The 18,015-nt window shown below is 41.3% G+C and overlaps 1 protein-coding gene across 2 annotated transcripts in view; it reads left to right on the forward strand.

The window, feature by feature from the left end:
* celsr1a (cadherin EGF LAG seven-pass G-type receptor 1a) overlaps positions 1–18,015 on the forward strand; it is a 91,428-nt gene that overhangs the window by 50,093 nt on the left and 23,320 nt on the right. For both annotated transcript variants that reach the window (XM_071501592.1, XM_071501593.1), the window contains exons 7-9: positions 13,427–13,584; positions 15,937–16,100; positions 16,232–16,357. In XM_071501592.1, the coding sequence (XP_071357693.1) occupies positions 13,427–13,584; positions 15,937–16,100; positions 16,232–16,357 (448 nt within the window). The remainder of the gene's footprint in view (positions 1–13,426; positions 13,585–15,936; positions 16,101–16,231; positions 16,358–18,015) is intronic.

The following is an 18,015-nucleotide window of genomic DNA, read 5'->3' on the forward strand; positions in this document are numbered from 1 at the left end:
GAAGAACCAGGGTGCCTCTGCTAAAAAACAGAGGTCAAGGGTCGAGGGAGGGTTGGCATGACAACAGACATGGACTTGCCATTGTTGCAATGATCTGGGTCGGTTGGAAAGCTGTGGGTGCGTGTGTTTGCATCTGTGGGGGGCAGACAAATAAAGACCTGCTCTGAGTGTGTGTGTGTGTGTGTTTGAATATGTGCATGTGTCCATACCACTAATAGAGATGTTGCACAATAGAAGTGGAAGGAGAAAGACATTTTTGAAATTCCATGGTGCAACGTCTCAAGGACAGTTAACTATGTCAGCAAGGCAGATCTAAACAGGAAACACAAGCACACACACACAGTGCTGAGATGGGTATTCATGCAGCAGCAGGAGCTTTTGTCTTTGGTTTTGATGTTTGTTAACTACAGGAAATGATGTCCCTTGTTGCAGGAAATGATGTTATTTAGCTGGACACTGGGCAGGATGTCAGTTGTATCATGACTGCATTTGCCAGGCCACCTGCAAGGATTACATCAGGTTAAAACAGGCAAGAAATGCTTGATTCATCTTGTTTCCGTTGAATTTTGTCAGAACCACAATCATTGTCTCACCATAACTATCCCATTGCAAAAAATCTATATTTTTTAACAAAGAAAGAAGCTCTCTAAATTAACAATTAAACTCATTCTTCAACCTGGAATCAGTAGTTCCTGATCTTCAAATAAACAACAAACCCTGTCCAATGATGAAGACCAGGCAATGTGGCTAAAACCACAGGAAAAAGCTACTAAATGGACCTTGAGTTTTTTGTATGAAACTTTCAATCACATCAAGTACTTTGTTTTCAGTTAGCATACGCAGTAATCCAGATTTACACACAGGGATCGTATAGTGGCTGTTGCACATCACACTCTTTTAATTTGTGCTGATTTGATGATCACAGTAAATAAATTTAACCAGATATCATTAAAGAAAATTAAGTATCACAGAATACCTCATGGATGCATCACCATTTAACTGTAAACCACAGGTATAAATAAACTATAATTAACTTCCATGTGATCCATCCATCTGGCTTTCAGATTCAGTGCATGACTGCAGACGTGACAATCCTGTGTGTTTGCAGTATGTTTATAATGCTGCTTTCTGCTGCACACCGGTTTGATGGTAGATATTTTAATAGAGTTACACTGGCTAATATGGACTGTGATATTTACAGCTAGGTGCGTGTAGACAGCATTCCCAGACAGGCTTAGTTGGCTCTTATCACCAGCGAGTATCAAAAGTTCATTCTCCCTGCTTCTGCTGTTCCTCCGTCGCTCTCACTCTGGTGCTGTTTACATGGCACGGCTTTAATCATCAGAGCATAGGTGCAAATTACTTCACACCGTAGCTTGAGGTGCTTTTTTAATATGCTGTGTGTATATTTTTGCATTCCAACTCTGCTGGGCTGAAACTCTTAATGTAACTCCACCACTCAGCTGTATTTAGAAATCTGTTGGGTTCACTCAAATGAGGACAGGTCTTGCTATAAAAGTTTATAGGAAAAACCTGACTTTGACACCAAGATGCCACTAGGGTGCCGCTGCTTTAAATATCCCTTTTGTTTGTGAGACGCGTTGAGTCCAACTTAACCATTTAAACACCCACCCATTGATTTTGGAGTTTTCTGTCTCTGAACAAATCAATTATTAATAATATAATCAATAATATTAATATTGACAAAAGATTTCCTTATAGTGAGTGATTTGAAGGTATAGGGGGTTGTCATGATTTTGATGTTGCTATAATCAATGTTTTTTATTAACGACAGACTAAATTATAACTTGTGATGCAAAAAGTGCCGCTTGTAGCAACAAACCCACTGATAATTATCACTGTACCCTGTGGTCAGTTCTACACATTTAGCATCTCAGCATCTTTCAGTTCATTGTTTTGATTTTACAACTTTAACATTTTGATTTGCTCTGAACAGATGCAGGCAGCTGTCACTCAATACCTAACAGCTGACAGACAAAGGTAGCAGTTAGCTTGTGCTCATAATACAGTTTTAAACTGGAATTAATTGTTGAATGAGCCACAGGTGCCAAGTAAGAGCTGAATCAGAGTAGAGCAACATCCTTCTATATATACAGTAAAATCCAGTTTATATCACATGAATATAAATATATTACTAATTTAGTTTTATCTCAGTGGTCTGGATCAGAGGAAAGCTGACCTCAGTCTGTGCTGTAAAATAAACAGCTACTACCCTCGCCCATGTGTTTCTGGCTCATGTTCTCACTTGTCTCTTTGTTAATGTTTCAGGGTTTATTGTGTTTCCAGGATGAGCTGATATGCAGTCAGACACACATATACACACGCAGAGTCCTCTACACATGTTTCCACAGTGGATAATAGCTCTTAAAATACTCTGCAGAGAGCCTGTAAGTGGTTTTGGAGTTGTCCTCTGTCTCCTTGTGTTGTAGTTTTACTGCTAGTAGCTGAAGCCACATGTAGCTTTCCTGGGTGGCCGTAATGACTTAGAGGGACAGAGACATGCCTTATTAGGTGTTTGACTGTGTCATGGCAACACACATCAACACACAGACAACTCATCAGCTGTGCACAGGGATGAAGACCATGTGTATGTGTGTGTTATGATTAGGCACTGCCACGTCATGTTTCTGCCCAGACACGGTATTTTCTCTGCAAAGTGCTTTTTAAGTAGTTGTTTTTTGAGGCGAAGCCCAGGACTCAGCAGGGTGTGTTTCTGGAGGAAGAGGCCATGCTTTTCTTTGTTCTTCTTGACGTATGTTTCCACAGACCTCAAATAGTTATGGTTATCATCACAGATAAACACACACGCTGCATTAAATACCAGGAACTACTCTTTTACTTATTATAAAGCTTTATACTTGTGGCTTTTTAAACAAAATTCATATATAGTGTATATGCTTTTCAGTACTTTAAATCGCACAGACATAATTGTAACTCATTGTAATTTTAACACAGACATGCTCCAAATCCATGTTTTGTGTCTTTGTGGCGTTTGTTGACACGTGGAAGCTGGTTTTGGGTGTTGTAAATTTCACCTGCTCCTCACGTAGCTGTGGTATTTCACAGTGTGGTAAATCTGCCAGAGACACCCTTGTCCAAAGGCAGCAGCACATGAGTTGCGGCCTATTGTGTGAGGCAGTCGGTGGGGGTGTTTTTGAAGTGGGCACAGAGGAATTATGTTTTGTTATGGATGTCGTTATTGTTGGCAAACTGGCTGCTAGCAGACACAGACGCTTCAGCATGCACGCCTTTGTACACACACATCGGGTGCACGCACACAATAATATTTGTCTTATTATTTCTGCTGTCATGCTGTGCATTGATGGGTGCAAACACTGGGGGGACACACTTCAGTGCACATGTGGATACAAGTGACGTGGCTTGGTTGTGGGCTGCAGGTCTAATGCGGTGTGTCTCTCTCTCACGGTGTCTCTCTCCCAGGACGGGGGGAGTCTGGTGGACTCCAGTGGGGCTCTGCGGCTCCCGCTCTATACTGCCTGGCTGGAGCTCGATCAGAAGGAGGTAACCTCTGACCTCTAGCCTAGTCCCCACTGGTGCTTTTTTCCCCCCCGGGGTCTCATTTAGTCCCTGCTCTGCTTCTAGTACAGTACATGTACATGGCCTCTAACAGTAGGGTGTTAGTGCTGGTTTAGTCTGGCTCTGTCGGATCTGGACCACAAACAGGGGCTTTGGTGCTTTTCTGGTTTTGGCTGTTGAAGAGTCGTGGACCTAGTCTGCCTTGTCTTTGACGTCTGGCTGAGGTCAAGATATGATGTGCTGCTTTTGACTGTTTCATGACTTAAAGGTGCCCTGTGGAGTTTTTTTTGTGAACAAATAAAATAGTTAAGTTGTATTGTTGGTTGTTACTGCCACCAACTGTCGGTCAGTGGAGGACTTTACAACGTAATGAATGTGTGCCCACAGCAAAACTGGGACCCACTCGGCAAAACTACTACATTTAGCGCTTATGACTGTTCAAAAATCTCCACATGGTGCCCTTTAATAAATGTGCAAAACTCTGACTTCACTATCTTTTCCTGCATCAGCCTGGTTTTGCATGTTCAGGTAGTCTTGCGTTCTTTTTCTAAAACAGCATTTACCACATTTGGTTTCACAAAATGAACAGAAAAGGTCATTTTAAATTTGCAGAGCTGGATTAGGAGCTGAACGTGCAGACCTGTTCCTGGGGTGTGTGGATTAAGTAGCTTTGTAGCTTTGGATGATACTGACCTTACTTTACTTACTTAACTCAGCACATACTGTTGTTGGCTGTGCTAATGTGTTATGTTCATCCAGAGAAGTCAGAGGAGAGGGTCCGTGCTGGTGAAGTAGGGAGGACAGTTTTGAGACAGGGATGAGTCTTATATGGACCAGGCTTTTGGTCTCCGTTGCAATTGCGTCATTGCTTTACTTTTGCACCTTTCTCACTTTTATTTGAAAGTTACACAGATATTCTTGTTATCTTCCTATGTAACTATATCACTGTCCTCCTCTGCATCCTTGTCTGCTTCGCTCCGTTTCTTCGTCTGGCTGGAGAAGCTACTCATTTCTAAAAATGACACAGTAACAATCTCCTTGCTCATCTGTCAGCTCTCATTGACTTCCTCCATTGAGGTTTGTTCAGGTGAAATAAACCCAGGCAGAGAAACAGACAGGTACGTAGACACCCAGGGAGCGGCAATTGTGTTTTCCTTGGCAGCAGAGTGGTGGGCCGTAGCACCGATTCTGTCAGAGAGGATTAACGACGCTCAGAAAACGTCTTGTAATGGGCATGGACAGCAAATGTATGATGGCTGACATGCTTCTGTTTAGACTGTGATTTTGTTTGAAGGATTTACTTTTAGATTGTATGCTTAATCTTGCCTTTTGTTACACTAAGATGGATCTTAATAGGTTGTTATTGGTTGGTAGTAATTGAAGCATTAACAAGAATGATAGTGAGATAGTATCATATAAAGCAAACTGCTATACCCAGTTTTAGGCTCCTGCCCTATTAGTTGTTCCAGTCACTCTTTTCTACAAGTGTATTTTTGATTTATTGGGATGCGTGTGTGATGGAACATGAGGCAGGATTCGAATTATATTTAAAACAGTTTAGACTAATATAATAAATATATTGTAAACAATGAAAATAATAAAAAATGACGATATTGTCATTAACAATATTGTTTACCATAAGCAGTGAAGCCATTCTGCAAAATATAATTAATTATGTGCCTGATCCACAAACTATGTATATAATATATGTGTATATTGCGTAATATGCTATTTCATAAATGATAATTTGTTTCAGAGGAGAAAAAAATCATGTTTCTTGTAACAATAATTTGATCTATGATACGAAAAAGGCAACAAAATGGAATATTTGGAGGCCTAATAATCAAAGTAGAAGATAAGAATGACAAGGAAGGTCCTCCAACCTTAAGGAAGTCCTTATTTTAATACAAACCATGATCTTTTCCTAAACCTAACCAAGTAGTTTTTGTGACTAAACCTAACCAATTTGTTTATTTGTGTTACCATGACGATGAAAGTCCGGTACACCTGCTATCGTATCCAAGGGTTGGGACGAGAAACTTAAATGGTTGTTTACGTTGGACAACTGGTTGACCTGGACTCTGCCTTTATATGTTTTTATATGTGTTCCCAGCGTCGCTTCAGTAATATCTTCTCACTTCAGAAGCTAAGCTATTCTATATATCTCAAGGCTAACAAGCTAAACTGTCGTCGGTTTCTTCACTTGCTAGCATACATTGGTTTAGCTACATGGCAAGCTAACAACACCTGTGGAGGCGTTTGTTTCAGTCTGAGGACACTTTACAGTAGCTAGTTAGCCTTCGGATACAGGTAGAACATAGCTCCCCAAGCAAGAAAAAGTCTTATTTAATGAGATGTGATGTCATAACTCCCAACGCAGACATTTTGACTAGTCACCCTGTTTGGTGTAAAGGAATAAGTTCTCAAAATAAGGTGCTATCAAAGAAATCAAAGTTTTCAGTCTCAAAACACCCACATTGGTTGAACCTTTATATGCCAACATGTCAAGATGAGTGAGCAGCCAGTCGGCATGAGCAGCGGTGTGCAGCTGTGTGCAGCGCTGTGTCATTGAGGAATGAAGATGAGTCTGATAAATCTGTCACTACAGACCGCCCTCATACACGACCCACCGACTCACTACATCCCTATCTCCGTCTCATGTCTGTCTATTTCTCTTCACCCTCTCCCGGTTTTACATTCCTTACCCGCTCTTCTGTGATGGGAGGGAGTGTGTGTGTGTGTGTGTGTGTGTGTGTGTGTGTGTGTCACTGCGGGGAGGAAATTTCACACACCTCACCTAGCATGACCTAAATCTCCTGTTAACGTTGAGAGAGACAGGCAGTGGAATTTTGGGGAGAAGAGGAAAGAGGAGATAAACTGCTGTGTAGGAAGTTGTGATAGAGAAATGTAGCACATATAGTTTATACGCACTCTAAACTCCTGGCACCGATGTATCTTTCCTCCCCCTTCTCTTTCGCCTCTCTGTCTCCTCATCCTTCTCGCTTATCTTATTCCACCATATATATATCTCTTATCTCTTCTATGGATCCCTGTCTGCTCCTGCTTTTACTGCCAAACATTAGCATCAATCCTGGTGATCTTTAAGCCTGTTTAGATAATGGTTGGATGGTCACTGCAGAGGCACTTCTGCCAAGAGTTAGATGAGAAAATTGATACCACAGTCTTATCTGCATGCTAAATATGAAGCTAGAGCCAGGAGACAGTTAGCTTAGCTTAGCATCAACAGTGGAAGTAAAACCACAGCTGGCCGTTTTTACTCTTCGGGTATTAAATGGCCCAATTCAACCGTGGTTGCAAACTATGTTAGCAAGCTAAAAGTGGTAGTAAAATTATCGAGCTCATCAAAAATTAGGGTTTAAGATGCAGATGTGCAAAGCAAACTGATGTTCTTAAATCATCAAAGCTAAACTTGTGTAAGCCACTGACTCCACAACAAGGGAGAAAAAAGAGCTGACCGTTAATCAAGCCAAATACGTCAAAGAGACAAAACCTGCCTGTGAAATATGCTTTAACAAATGGGTGAAAAACATCAATCAGAAGGTAATACCGTTGATGTCAGTGTATATATACAGGTGGCCGTGTTAATGGAGTTGCAAATGGAGTTTCCAATAGGATACAGTTACCCCTACCTCAGTTTTTGTGTCGTCTGCACATTTGTTTTGCTGCTTGAAAGCTACAAGGAAACAATGGCCGCTGTCCATCTGTCACTGATAGAAGTGTGATGACGCGACAAAGACAGCAAAAACATGACGGCCTGAGCATTGGACATCGTAGCCCTGTGTAAAGCCTCTTGGAACTGTGTGTGTGTGTGTGTGTGTTTGAATAATTCACACTTCTAGGTTTACATAGCCAGAGGGCAGGTGAGGTAATGTGGACATGACAGAGTCTGTTGCTGCCAGAGGGAAGGTGGGGAACACTAGCCTGTGCATGACAGAGCCAAAAAAAAATCAACACACACACACACACACACACACACACATACACACTTGTGAGAGAGATATTGATCTATTGTTGTTGGTTCAATGCCCTTTTATTTTGGCTCCAGTTTTTCTCCAGGTCATATTACCTCAGTTTAACTCTGGGATACAGACACACACACACACACACACACACACACAGAGTACACACACACAGAGTACACGCACACACCTCAAAGCATCAGGAGATATCACATTTTCAAATATCCATCAAGTTTCATTTTCATCCAAGAGTCAGAGAGAGAAACAATGGCATTTCCTCAGGCGAGCCCAAATAAAATAAAAGGCTGTGCGCCCCCTTTTCCTCTATTATCAAAATGAACTGCGTGGCTGTCTGCAGCTCCGCTCACTGCTTCCTGCTTTACACACACACACACACACACAGACACAAACATGCTGCTTACTCACTCAACACATGTGCTTAAACACATTCTGCAGACATCCTTCCCATACTCCCCAAACACATGCACAAACACATAATCACCAGCAGGCATTCCCTCCATCCCACCCTCCACACACTCAGACTCACACACACACACACACACACACACACACTCACACACACATTTCAGGGTCATTAGCTGCTCATTTTGACAGTGTTTTAGGTGTTTTTTGACAAAGTTGTTGAACTGTGTTTTGCATGTAACTCAATCTGTGCAGCAAGATCCTTTATCCTGGCTGCAGGGCTGATTGAGTTATCACGTCGGCTTTGACAGGCAGTGCAGTGGTAATAGAGGTGTCAGTGTTTGCCTCTGTTGGTGGGAGGGAGAAGGTGTGTCTTTGTCCTGTGTCTGTGTCTAGACGGGTTGGTACTATTAGGAGAAAGTGTTGGTGTTTTGATTGCAGTTGGCAGAGTTTTCGGTGTATGTTGAAGTTTTTGTGCATGTGAGTGAGTTTGTCTGTGTGTGTGTGTGTGTGTGTGTCTGTGTGTGTGTGTGTGTGTGTGTTCTCCCACCCGCTCGTGTCCTCTGCCTTCCTCTCCTTTGTGGCTAGCTGTGGGGATCAAGTGTGTTGCCATGGTTGCAGCAAGCCTATCGCCCCTGGAGACGACACCTTAGAGAGAGGGAATCTTCAGCAGCTCAGAGTCGGGTGGAGGGTAAATGAGAGACTCTCATGGGGCCCCTCAGACTGAGGGCCAAGTGCACTTTCAAATGAGGGGTCAGACAGAAGCCTGAAACTATATACAGTTGTACCGGCCATGGTTAGACCCACATTCAACGAACTGAAAACCGGTGTACAGCTTAGGACATGCTGTGATAGAGTAGAGTTATTTATCTGGGAACTCAGAATACATGAATCCATCTCGTGGATTCAGAGAATCCAGTATTTTCTCAATGATACAGCTCTTTCTTGGCATGATACACTGTCCATGTTCATCCAATGAGGGCTTTCTAAACTGGCACATACTGTAAACAATGGTTTGGCCTAGGAACTAACTTTAATTCACTTTAATGTTAGTAGAGGCTTTGTAAATGTTAATGTAGTTTGTTGCCCAAAAGTAGAAATCGAGAGGAAATATTAGAAGAAAGAGATGATACATGAGAAAAATGTCTTTCTCTCTTTATAGTTGGGATTCTACGATAAGACCTAAATTGTTATCTATGTCTAATTTTACTTTTCACTCGACTCTTGCTTTTTAGTAAATCTATTTTTTGTGACTGACAGTACAAATTATTGTTCCGACTTCTTGTTATGATTTATTTTCTTTCTGTGATGACTTAAAAGTGTTGATTTTCTTTTCTTATGATGTGTTAAAGTTTGCTGACTTATATTCATTCAAAATAAAACAAGATGGACTATTTATTGTGTTTTTCTTAGCTATTATACATTTTACATTTCTACAGCCCTTCTCCTGTTGTAGACATATAGGTTGTACAATCTGAAATCTGTCAAAATTGCTCAAATTGCTTTGTCAATATTTTTGGGGTTTTTTTTTTTAGTATTGTTTGAACATGTATACACAGCATTGTAGATCAGATTTATATGAATTCCTTGTGTTTTGTCATCTGGACATAGCTTAATATAGAAAAAACTTAATGCATTCATACAGACAGCACACACAGTGTCTCTGAATATGTGCATAACAGTTGTACAGTTATGAACTAATAGTTATGAACTACAACAGCTGCATTAATGCTCTTATATCCTCTTACACACAAACATGTAGTTTCACACTTACATAGTGCCTACATACATGTGTGTGTCAGTCTACAACTTATCAGCACATGTAACAGCTGCACCCCCTGAGATTTTGGGTTGCGGGTCCATTAGTGTGACATCTGGGAATCTCTTTCTCTCTGCCGTGTTTTGCTTCCTGTCTTTATCTCATCCTTCCTTCGCTTGACTGAATTCTAAAGCGATGATAAGATTGCGATCAACACGACTTCAGATTCCCGTGAAGGGTCTTTATCCCCGACGAATTACCTTTTGTAGCCCTGGAGAAGCTTTTATGAGGTTATCACACTTTCCCTCTCATTTTCATTTGACCTTTATTTAAATTTTTTTAAAGGAATAATTCAACATTCTGGGTAATACACTTGATATAAATCTAATCACACGCTCAGACAGAAATCAAATAAGCACATGTCTCAAAATATTGACCCATTCCTTTAAATTTGTACTTCACTGGCACCTTGACAGTAGTTGTTAGGGGAAGCATTTCTTTTTCATTTTCCAACCCAATTCCATCAAATCTGACCACAAGCAAACTGTAGACGCTGTACAGATATTATTCACACAAATATACACGAAAGGAGTAAAAAGGAGGCCAAGCAAAGATTATTCGTTGGACTTTTTTGCTCTTAATTCGATTTTAGAGGAATTTTTCTTTGCTGTCAAGATAGTTTTTAGTAACTGATGTAATATACTTTCATAGCATGTTGTCCAATCAAATTGCACTCCTCTTCTATTGGAATTTGGCCATTTTCTCTCTACGCTTCTCCTCCTTTCGGTGTCTTTTCCCTCAGTACCGTTGAGTTTCTTTGACCATTTTGGTTGTTTGTGTTAGGGTCTTCATTGTTCTCCTGCTGCTGGCTGCCCAGTGCCAACATTTTCTCCAGTGTCAGACTACAGGCTCTGCTGCTCTCTGAACAAAACCAGACCAGACTTTTTGTTTTTTCCACAGGCTGCCCACAGGGGACATTCAGCCATGCATATTTCACAGCACGGTAATGCATAAGGTCGTCGTAATTACCAGGGACGTGGTTAATCACACTTCTGGCCACAAGTCTGTGTTAATTCTCCAAACCTGCTGAGCACGTAGTATTTATCATTACTGCCTCACCTCAGAGCAGCTACGACACAGATTTCTTGAAGTGCGGTCTACGTCGTTCCAGGAAGTAGAATCCAACTTACATAATGACACGATAAATCACGACGCTTTAAGATTTTCAAACAAGGCTTGGCCTTGGTTTCTGCTTTGAGTTATGGTACTTGAGCCAACACTGGGAGGCCCCAACATGAGTTTACTGGTTCATGCGTGGGCTGCCTGGAAAGACAGATGTCTTTGTGGTTACCACGGTGATGCTGGGAGGTGGAGTGGGTGGGTTTAACACAAGTAGGCACCTGCAGATACCTGTGCTACTGACACACACACACACACACACACACATTAGGAGCAGTCTGTGGGAGGTTAGTGAGGACGTAGGAAGACGCTTAGGAGCAAACATAAAAAATAATGAATTCTGACTGAGTATATTTTTAATCACTTTTTTTAAAATTATAAAATGTTATCATTTTGTATACAAATAATGAGAAAGTAACATTAAAGCTATGGCAGTTTGTTGATTCGCTGGATGACAGGCAGTATATCAGCAACTAATTTTATCGAAGTCAGTGGCAAACATTCACATATCAAATGTGAGGATTTTGCTATGAAGCTGAATATTTTTGGGTTTTTGTTCTGTTGGTTGGACAAAATGAGACATTTAATGATGTCACCTTGGGTTCTGAAAATGTCACGGGCTTATTTCACTGTTTTCACATGTTTCATAGACCAAATCGAATCATCAATTAGTCAGAAGAATAATTGGCAGACAGCAACCAGTAATGAAAACGATCAAACGATGTGTGGCAGGATTTTACCTGTGAGCATGGGGAACAGAGGAAAGAAGAAAAAAGACGTGAAAGAGAAAGAAAACAGCAGCGGTGTCAGAGGTGTAGCGCTTTCTGTTTGTCTTTATGGAAAGTGTGAACGTGTTTTTTTGGTGGAATCAGTGGAAACCGGGCATGTTGATGGGAGTGGCAGTGACAAACTACAATACAACTCCCTCTGGGTTGGAAAATATGTTGAACCAGAGCCACCTGAGCAAAAAATACCTCTCTGTTGCTCATTTTTTTCACCCGTCTGCCAGCCTCTCTTTTGTCTTTCTCTTTCAGTCTCTTATTTCTGGTCAGTCTACTTCCCTATTTTTGTCTGTCGCTCTTTCTTTTCTATTTTTCGCCCTCTTTTTTTCCCCCTCTTCCTTTGCCGCGTCCCCGCCCCACCAGTATCTCATTACTCTAATCCTATTTATGAAGGAAACAAACACATGCACACACATTGTCCTCCTATCCATGCCTCTTTTTTCTCTTCCTCTCTTCCGTTCCTTTCTCTCATTTCATATGAAACACACGATGCAACAAATTGCCTGAAATGGGCTGTTACGAAAAATTTATTAAACAAATTGAATTTCTAGAGCAATTTGAATTACAAAAAAAAAAGAAAAAAGTTTCAGGTTTTGTTTTTCATTCTGTGACATTGAGCCTTATTAAAACGTCACCTCAGCGGTTTGAAAGTCTCTCTCGCTATCGCTCAACCTGTCAACCTTTAAGTAGCCTGGATGCCTTATGTAAACACAGCGCTATGATCAGATCTGGGATCTGTCCTCCCATTGTTGTGTTTTTGTAGTGTAGAGATTTACCATTCTCCCAGGAGAGATAGCAGAGAGAGCTGAGTAGTCATTTCATCTACTGGAGGCCACTCACAGCAAGGAAGTTACTTGTATGTATCTGTTGGTAAAACTTGTGTCTGTGAATGGCACATATCCTGACCAAAATCACATCTTGTCTTTTCACTTTGATCAAAAGAGGTGTTATTTGTAATCGATGGAAACATTTTTGAATTAAACTCCTCAAATGCCTTCTGCTTCTTGCTCCAAGTCCACTATTGTTAAGGAAATGCTCCATTGAACTTCGCTCTCAGGTTAGATATTACAAGAACTAAAGCGATTTGGTGGCCTGATTCTCTAAGCTGTTCAGATCAACATTTGCCGGCCACAAGCCTTGATGAAGGAATTAGCCCACTTTGTAATCAGTAGGTGCGAGCGAACGCACAATGGGCTTTTTGTCGTCTTAAGCCAGCAGCAGGGGCTTGTGTGCTTCTGCTGCAAGTTGGCTAAAGTCAGCTCGACATTGTTTGTGTAGCGCTCACCCGCGCTGATAGAGCACCAAAGCTGTCCTGGCCAACTCGCTCAGATTGGATGAAAAGAAACAAAGAAATAAATCAAGCATTAAATTTTTTAACTAAATTCAGTCAGTTGAGGTAATTTACCATAACAATACAGTGTGAAATCACTCAGGTGGGCATGAAGAAGTGATACATGTTCTTCCTTGTGGTGTAGAGCGGTGGTTCCCAGTGTTTGTTGGCAGAGGTACCTGCACAGCCCTGTCAGTCAAACTCAAGTACCCCTGCATCAACACCACCTGTCGTTAACTGTCATATCTTATCTCATATTCATTAGCTAACTATTTCAACAGCTTATTCATGACTTTTAGCTAACTGTTTGTCTTTGCTTCTCTGCTTGCTCATTGTTTCCCACACAATATTGGCTCTATCATTTGAAAATGGTGATGAATGACTGATGCAGTCTTGATTTTATTTCATTTTTCAGCCTAACATTGGGCGTCTAGGCATCCCTCATGGACCCTCTGGAGAGAAGGTGGCTGTGGTTGCCGTCGACGACTGTGACATCTCAATGGCGATTCGCTTTGGAAAGCAGATTGGCAACTACTCCTGCGCTGCCCAAGGCACCCAGACTGGACAGAAGAAGTAAGCTGGAGTCTTTCTCTTTCATTCATGTTTTTCCTTCTCTTTTTGGGTTAGGGTTAGCAGAGTCAGTAGTGTGTATTGGGGGGGACCCAAAGCAATCAGAAAATGTTGATAGTACGTCAGAGCAGAGAGGAATGAAATTTACTAATATGTGAGGCAGCCAAGAGGATGACAGTCACTGAGATATTAGACTAGCGATTATTAAAGCTACAGTAGATGATGTTTCACAACTGGGTGCAACAGAGGACGATACTGGACAGTGACCTGCATAAAGACCCTAAATTATACCAAAAAGATACTAAAAACATACTAAAATCTAATATCTATATATATCTAATATAATGTTTATATAAGTATATATTTTTTTCTTCCTTTTTTTTTAAAAAAATGAAATAAAATTCAGATTAGGCCACTGTATTTATTAAGCGTAGAATGTTTTCCCCATGCAAAGACAGAAGGATGTCTGTCTCTCCTTGACTCATATGTCATGACTAGACCACGCGTGAATTTCATTTTTACCTTCACTGAAAATTCGAACTAGAAGAAAATCAGAGTGCCACAAATTCAAGTCAGCCACAGAGGCTCATTGTCTCCAGTCCGTCCCACACACTCACTCCATATAGTGCCCTAACAGCAAAATATGTTGCACCTCGGGGCCTACATTTGCCTTCATTACAACTTATTACACAACCCTCATCCTCTCCTCCTTTTGTTTTTTAATCTCTGTTTTCATCCTGGTGGCCTTTCTGCTGTCAGACATGGCCTTAGACAACCAAAAGCTCATCTAAACCATGGCTTAAAGCGACTTACTCTCTGTTTACCCCAGACTAATTGATTCTTATTTTTATAGCGTGAGAGTTTTTTTAATGAGTCTTTTGGAGAGTTAACATGCTGAGACACATTTAGTATGCAGAGGGTGGGGACACAGAGAGAGAGAGAGAGAGAGAGAGAGAGAGCACTTCAAAGGGGAGTTAATGAGGTTACATTCCTCCAGGAACTTGTTGCACAGGTCGTACACGCTGAGAGACATTTCGATTGTACTTCAACTGTGTCGAGCATGAATTTACAAATATACATTGCACCGGTGCGTAATGTGGTGCAGCAAACGCCTGAAAGGCTTCTCTTTCGGAAATGTCTTCACATGATCCAGAGTGTCGCTAAGACAGAGGAGGGAACCACTTGGCGTTCAGTGTTGGCAGTGACTTTAAGCTTCTTTCAGAGTGGTCAGTCAGAGTGGTCTGTTTTTACTTGATTTCCTGCCAAAGGTACTGGATGCTGTAGTCCTACATGCAAGATATTGTACAAGCCACTTGACAAACATCAAGGAGCCTAGAAGTGTATTTATTGTTGGGTCAGTGTATTCAGCATATGAATGACTGGCAGCAGCCTTTAGATAACAGATATGACAGTGGTGTCAGGTAATATCTTATACTCCTGTAAATATAACATCTGGACATTAAATACAATTTTAGATTTATTTATTTCAGGATTCACCTCTCATACCCAAAGTATTTTATTGCATTGTATTCATAAATGTAATGAGTCCCTAATAGATCTATTGTACGTGTTGATACGCATTTTAAAGCAGCGAGGGAAGGGATATCATCATTTTCATACATGTGTAGTTTTGCTTTAATACCAAACTTCTCCCTGCAGAGACCTAGAACTTATATAAATTCTGTATCAAAATGTCAGTGGTATTCATCTATAATGTTGGATTATATAGATGGATCATTATTCTCCAGCAATAAATAACCATTTCTAAATAAGAATACTGTATCTCTAATGATCTGTTATGATTTATACCGTCGCTTTAAAATTATTTACCCTCAGTGAATTCCTAAAAGACTCTTTGAATAAGCTCCACATGCTTCTGGCCATGCAACAGTCTTTGTTCTATACATGCACACAGTTCATACCTTCAGCGGTTTATATGCTTTTTGTGCAGTATTGCGTCACACTAAGTCTCAAAACCCTGTGGGTTTTTCATCATGAGGGGCTCGGGGTGTAAGCAGCTTCCTACATGACCTACTGTGTCGATCCCGACTCAGTTGTGGTGGCAGCAGTTCACCTTGTACAGATTAAACCTAAAGCACAATAACCTTATTTCAGAAATGTCAGTCATGCTAAGGGTTGATGCCTTACCTCGCTTGCCTTTACTGGGGTAAAGTCGGGGCATTGATGGGTATCTCAGGGAATCTGAGTTTATTCCCTGTAGACTTTAAGTCATGTGCCACAGTTTTGGGCAACCAATGCAATTTATACTATTTTCACTATATTCAGGTAAAAGTAAGTAGATTATTTAGTGTTTTTTGGATGTTATTCTTATTTCCCATCTTGTGTCATCTGCAGGTCACTGGACTTAACTGGACCACTGTTGCTAGGTGGCGTTCCCAACCTGCCCGAGGACTTCCCAGTCAGGAACAGAGACTTTGTGGGCTGCATGAGAAACCTCACCATCGACAGCAAACCCGTCGACATGGCCAGCTACATCGCTAACAACGGCACCATAGAAGGTTAGACATGCAGCATTGTAAAACGCAGCCGTGTTCATGTCCAGTGAAGTTAAAGCTTCTGCAGCCCATAAATCGATACATACATTGTACATGCAGTTATTAATAGTTGTTTTATTGTGTTAAATGTCCAGGTTGTCCTGCAAAGAAAAACTTCTGCACAAACGATGTGTGTCAGAATGGAGGAGTGTGTGTCAGCAAGTGGAACACCTACAGCTGCGACTGCCCAACTGGTTACGGCGGCAAGAATTGTGAACAAGGTAAAACGTGTGTGTGTGTGTTTGTGTGATTGACAGCGTGTTTTTCTTTTTCAGTTTCTAATCATTAAAATTATCTCTCCTGTGTGTATTTATGTGTCTCTGGCCAGAATGTGCATGTGTCTGCATGCACCCCTGTGAGCTTCTGTGTGTGCACATGAGTGTGTTTACCTACAGTAAGTGTGTATGCGTGTGTCTTGGGGACTTCCAGGAAACAGTGTGTGTTTGGGAGATCAACTGGGATAAGGAGACCCTTCCTTTGACTCAGTCTGACTCACGCAGCAGTCACAATGGAGAGCCACAGTGAATCCTCGGCTCACTACTGTACAGACACTCAACATGGCCTCAGGTTTGGAGTTTTTTAGGACGAAGATCAAATTCTGACTCACTCCTCTAAACCCAGGCTCAAAGGATGAAACAAAAGACGGCACACACACATGACCCCATACCTGTCACTGTTGCCACCTCAGCACACATGTGACAAGCAGCTCATGTTACTGTAGTGCAGACTTAGTATATACAGCATCTATAGCCTTATGCACAGATAGACGGATAGATACACAGCTTGTAAGAGGTAAAAAAATGTGTCATTTTTTTCATTGTTGGCCAAGAGAACATAAAAAGATCACAGCTTTCCAACAGTGTTGTTATTTACTTTGCATAACCCATCTCATGTTCTTCTATGGTAAGGAGAGAGCTTTGATTTCCCCCTTCAGGGCGAGCTTCCAAACAATGTGTGAAGGTGTGAATACGTCTCCTTGCCCTCTCTTCTATGAGGCAGCCGCCTTGCCAGTGCCAGGCTCCAGTATCCAGTATCTGAACTGGGTCGGGATCACAGCAAGCTGGGAAGAGGTTTTGGCTGCATTGCTGCTTGTTGACACATTTGGTTTGAGGCTCTACATGCCGTGCTGCCACATGAGAAACAAGAGATTTTGTTATAATTTAGTGCACACTGCCAAACTCATCCAGATTGGACAGACATAAAAAAAATACTGAAATCCACTGGAAGTCACTCACCTGGTCAGACAGTTTTTGTTTCTTCATATTATTTTAGATAAGATTTCAATTGCACGGACTGTTTTTTCAAGTCAAGGAATGAGTTCTGTCATGCTAACTTAAAGCCAGGCTAAGAATAAGCATACTGTAGATGGGAAAACACTTCTGCCTGCTCATGGGTGGCATTAACTTGTTATGACAAGTAGATCTCAAGTTTGAATCTCTGGACTCGTGTCGAACAAGCTGTTGCAGTTATTAAGGATCTGTTGTTGTGATGTGGATATTGGTCACAGTTTGGATTCTAGTTGGACTCATTTGTTCCAGAAACCTGGTCAAAGCTCTGCTGTCTCTGCTCTCCCATCCACACACTGTAGCGCCTCCTGAGACTCACTCTGATTCGGCAGAGTTTAAAGACCGAGGTTAGCATTAGCACTGCTGAACAGGTTTTTGCTCAGTTGTTGAGATATGAGGTTTAAAATGACTAGGTAAGGAAAGTCAAAACTGGAATGAAATTTGCCCTCTGTGATTTAACCTCCGTCAAATCGCCCTTGATTTAAGTGTTCCTGTTTTAGCCATGCTCGCAGCGTGCCTCTTGGGATGACCACGATAAAACTGACATTTGTTCACAGTGAGATATTAATTAATATTAATTCCCTGACTTTTCA

The sequence above is a fragment of the Trachinotus anak genome, unplaced genomic scaffold (genome assembly GCF_046630095.1).
Source record: "Trachinotus anak isolate AG129_WGS33_773 ecotype Australia unplaced genomic scaffold, CSIRO_AGI_Tana_v1 ptg000018l, whole genome shotgun sequence".
Classification (NCBI taxonomy): Eukaryota; Metazoa; Chordata; class Actinopteri; order Carangiformes; family Carangidae; genus Trachinotus; species Trachinotus anak.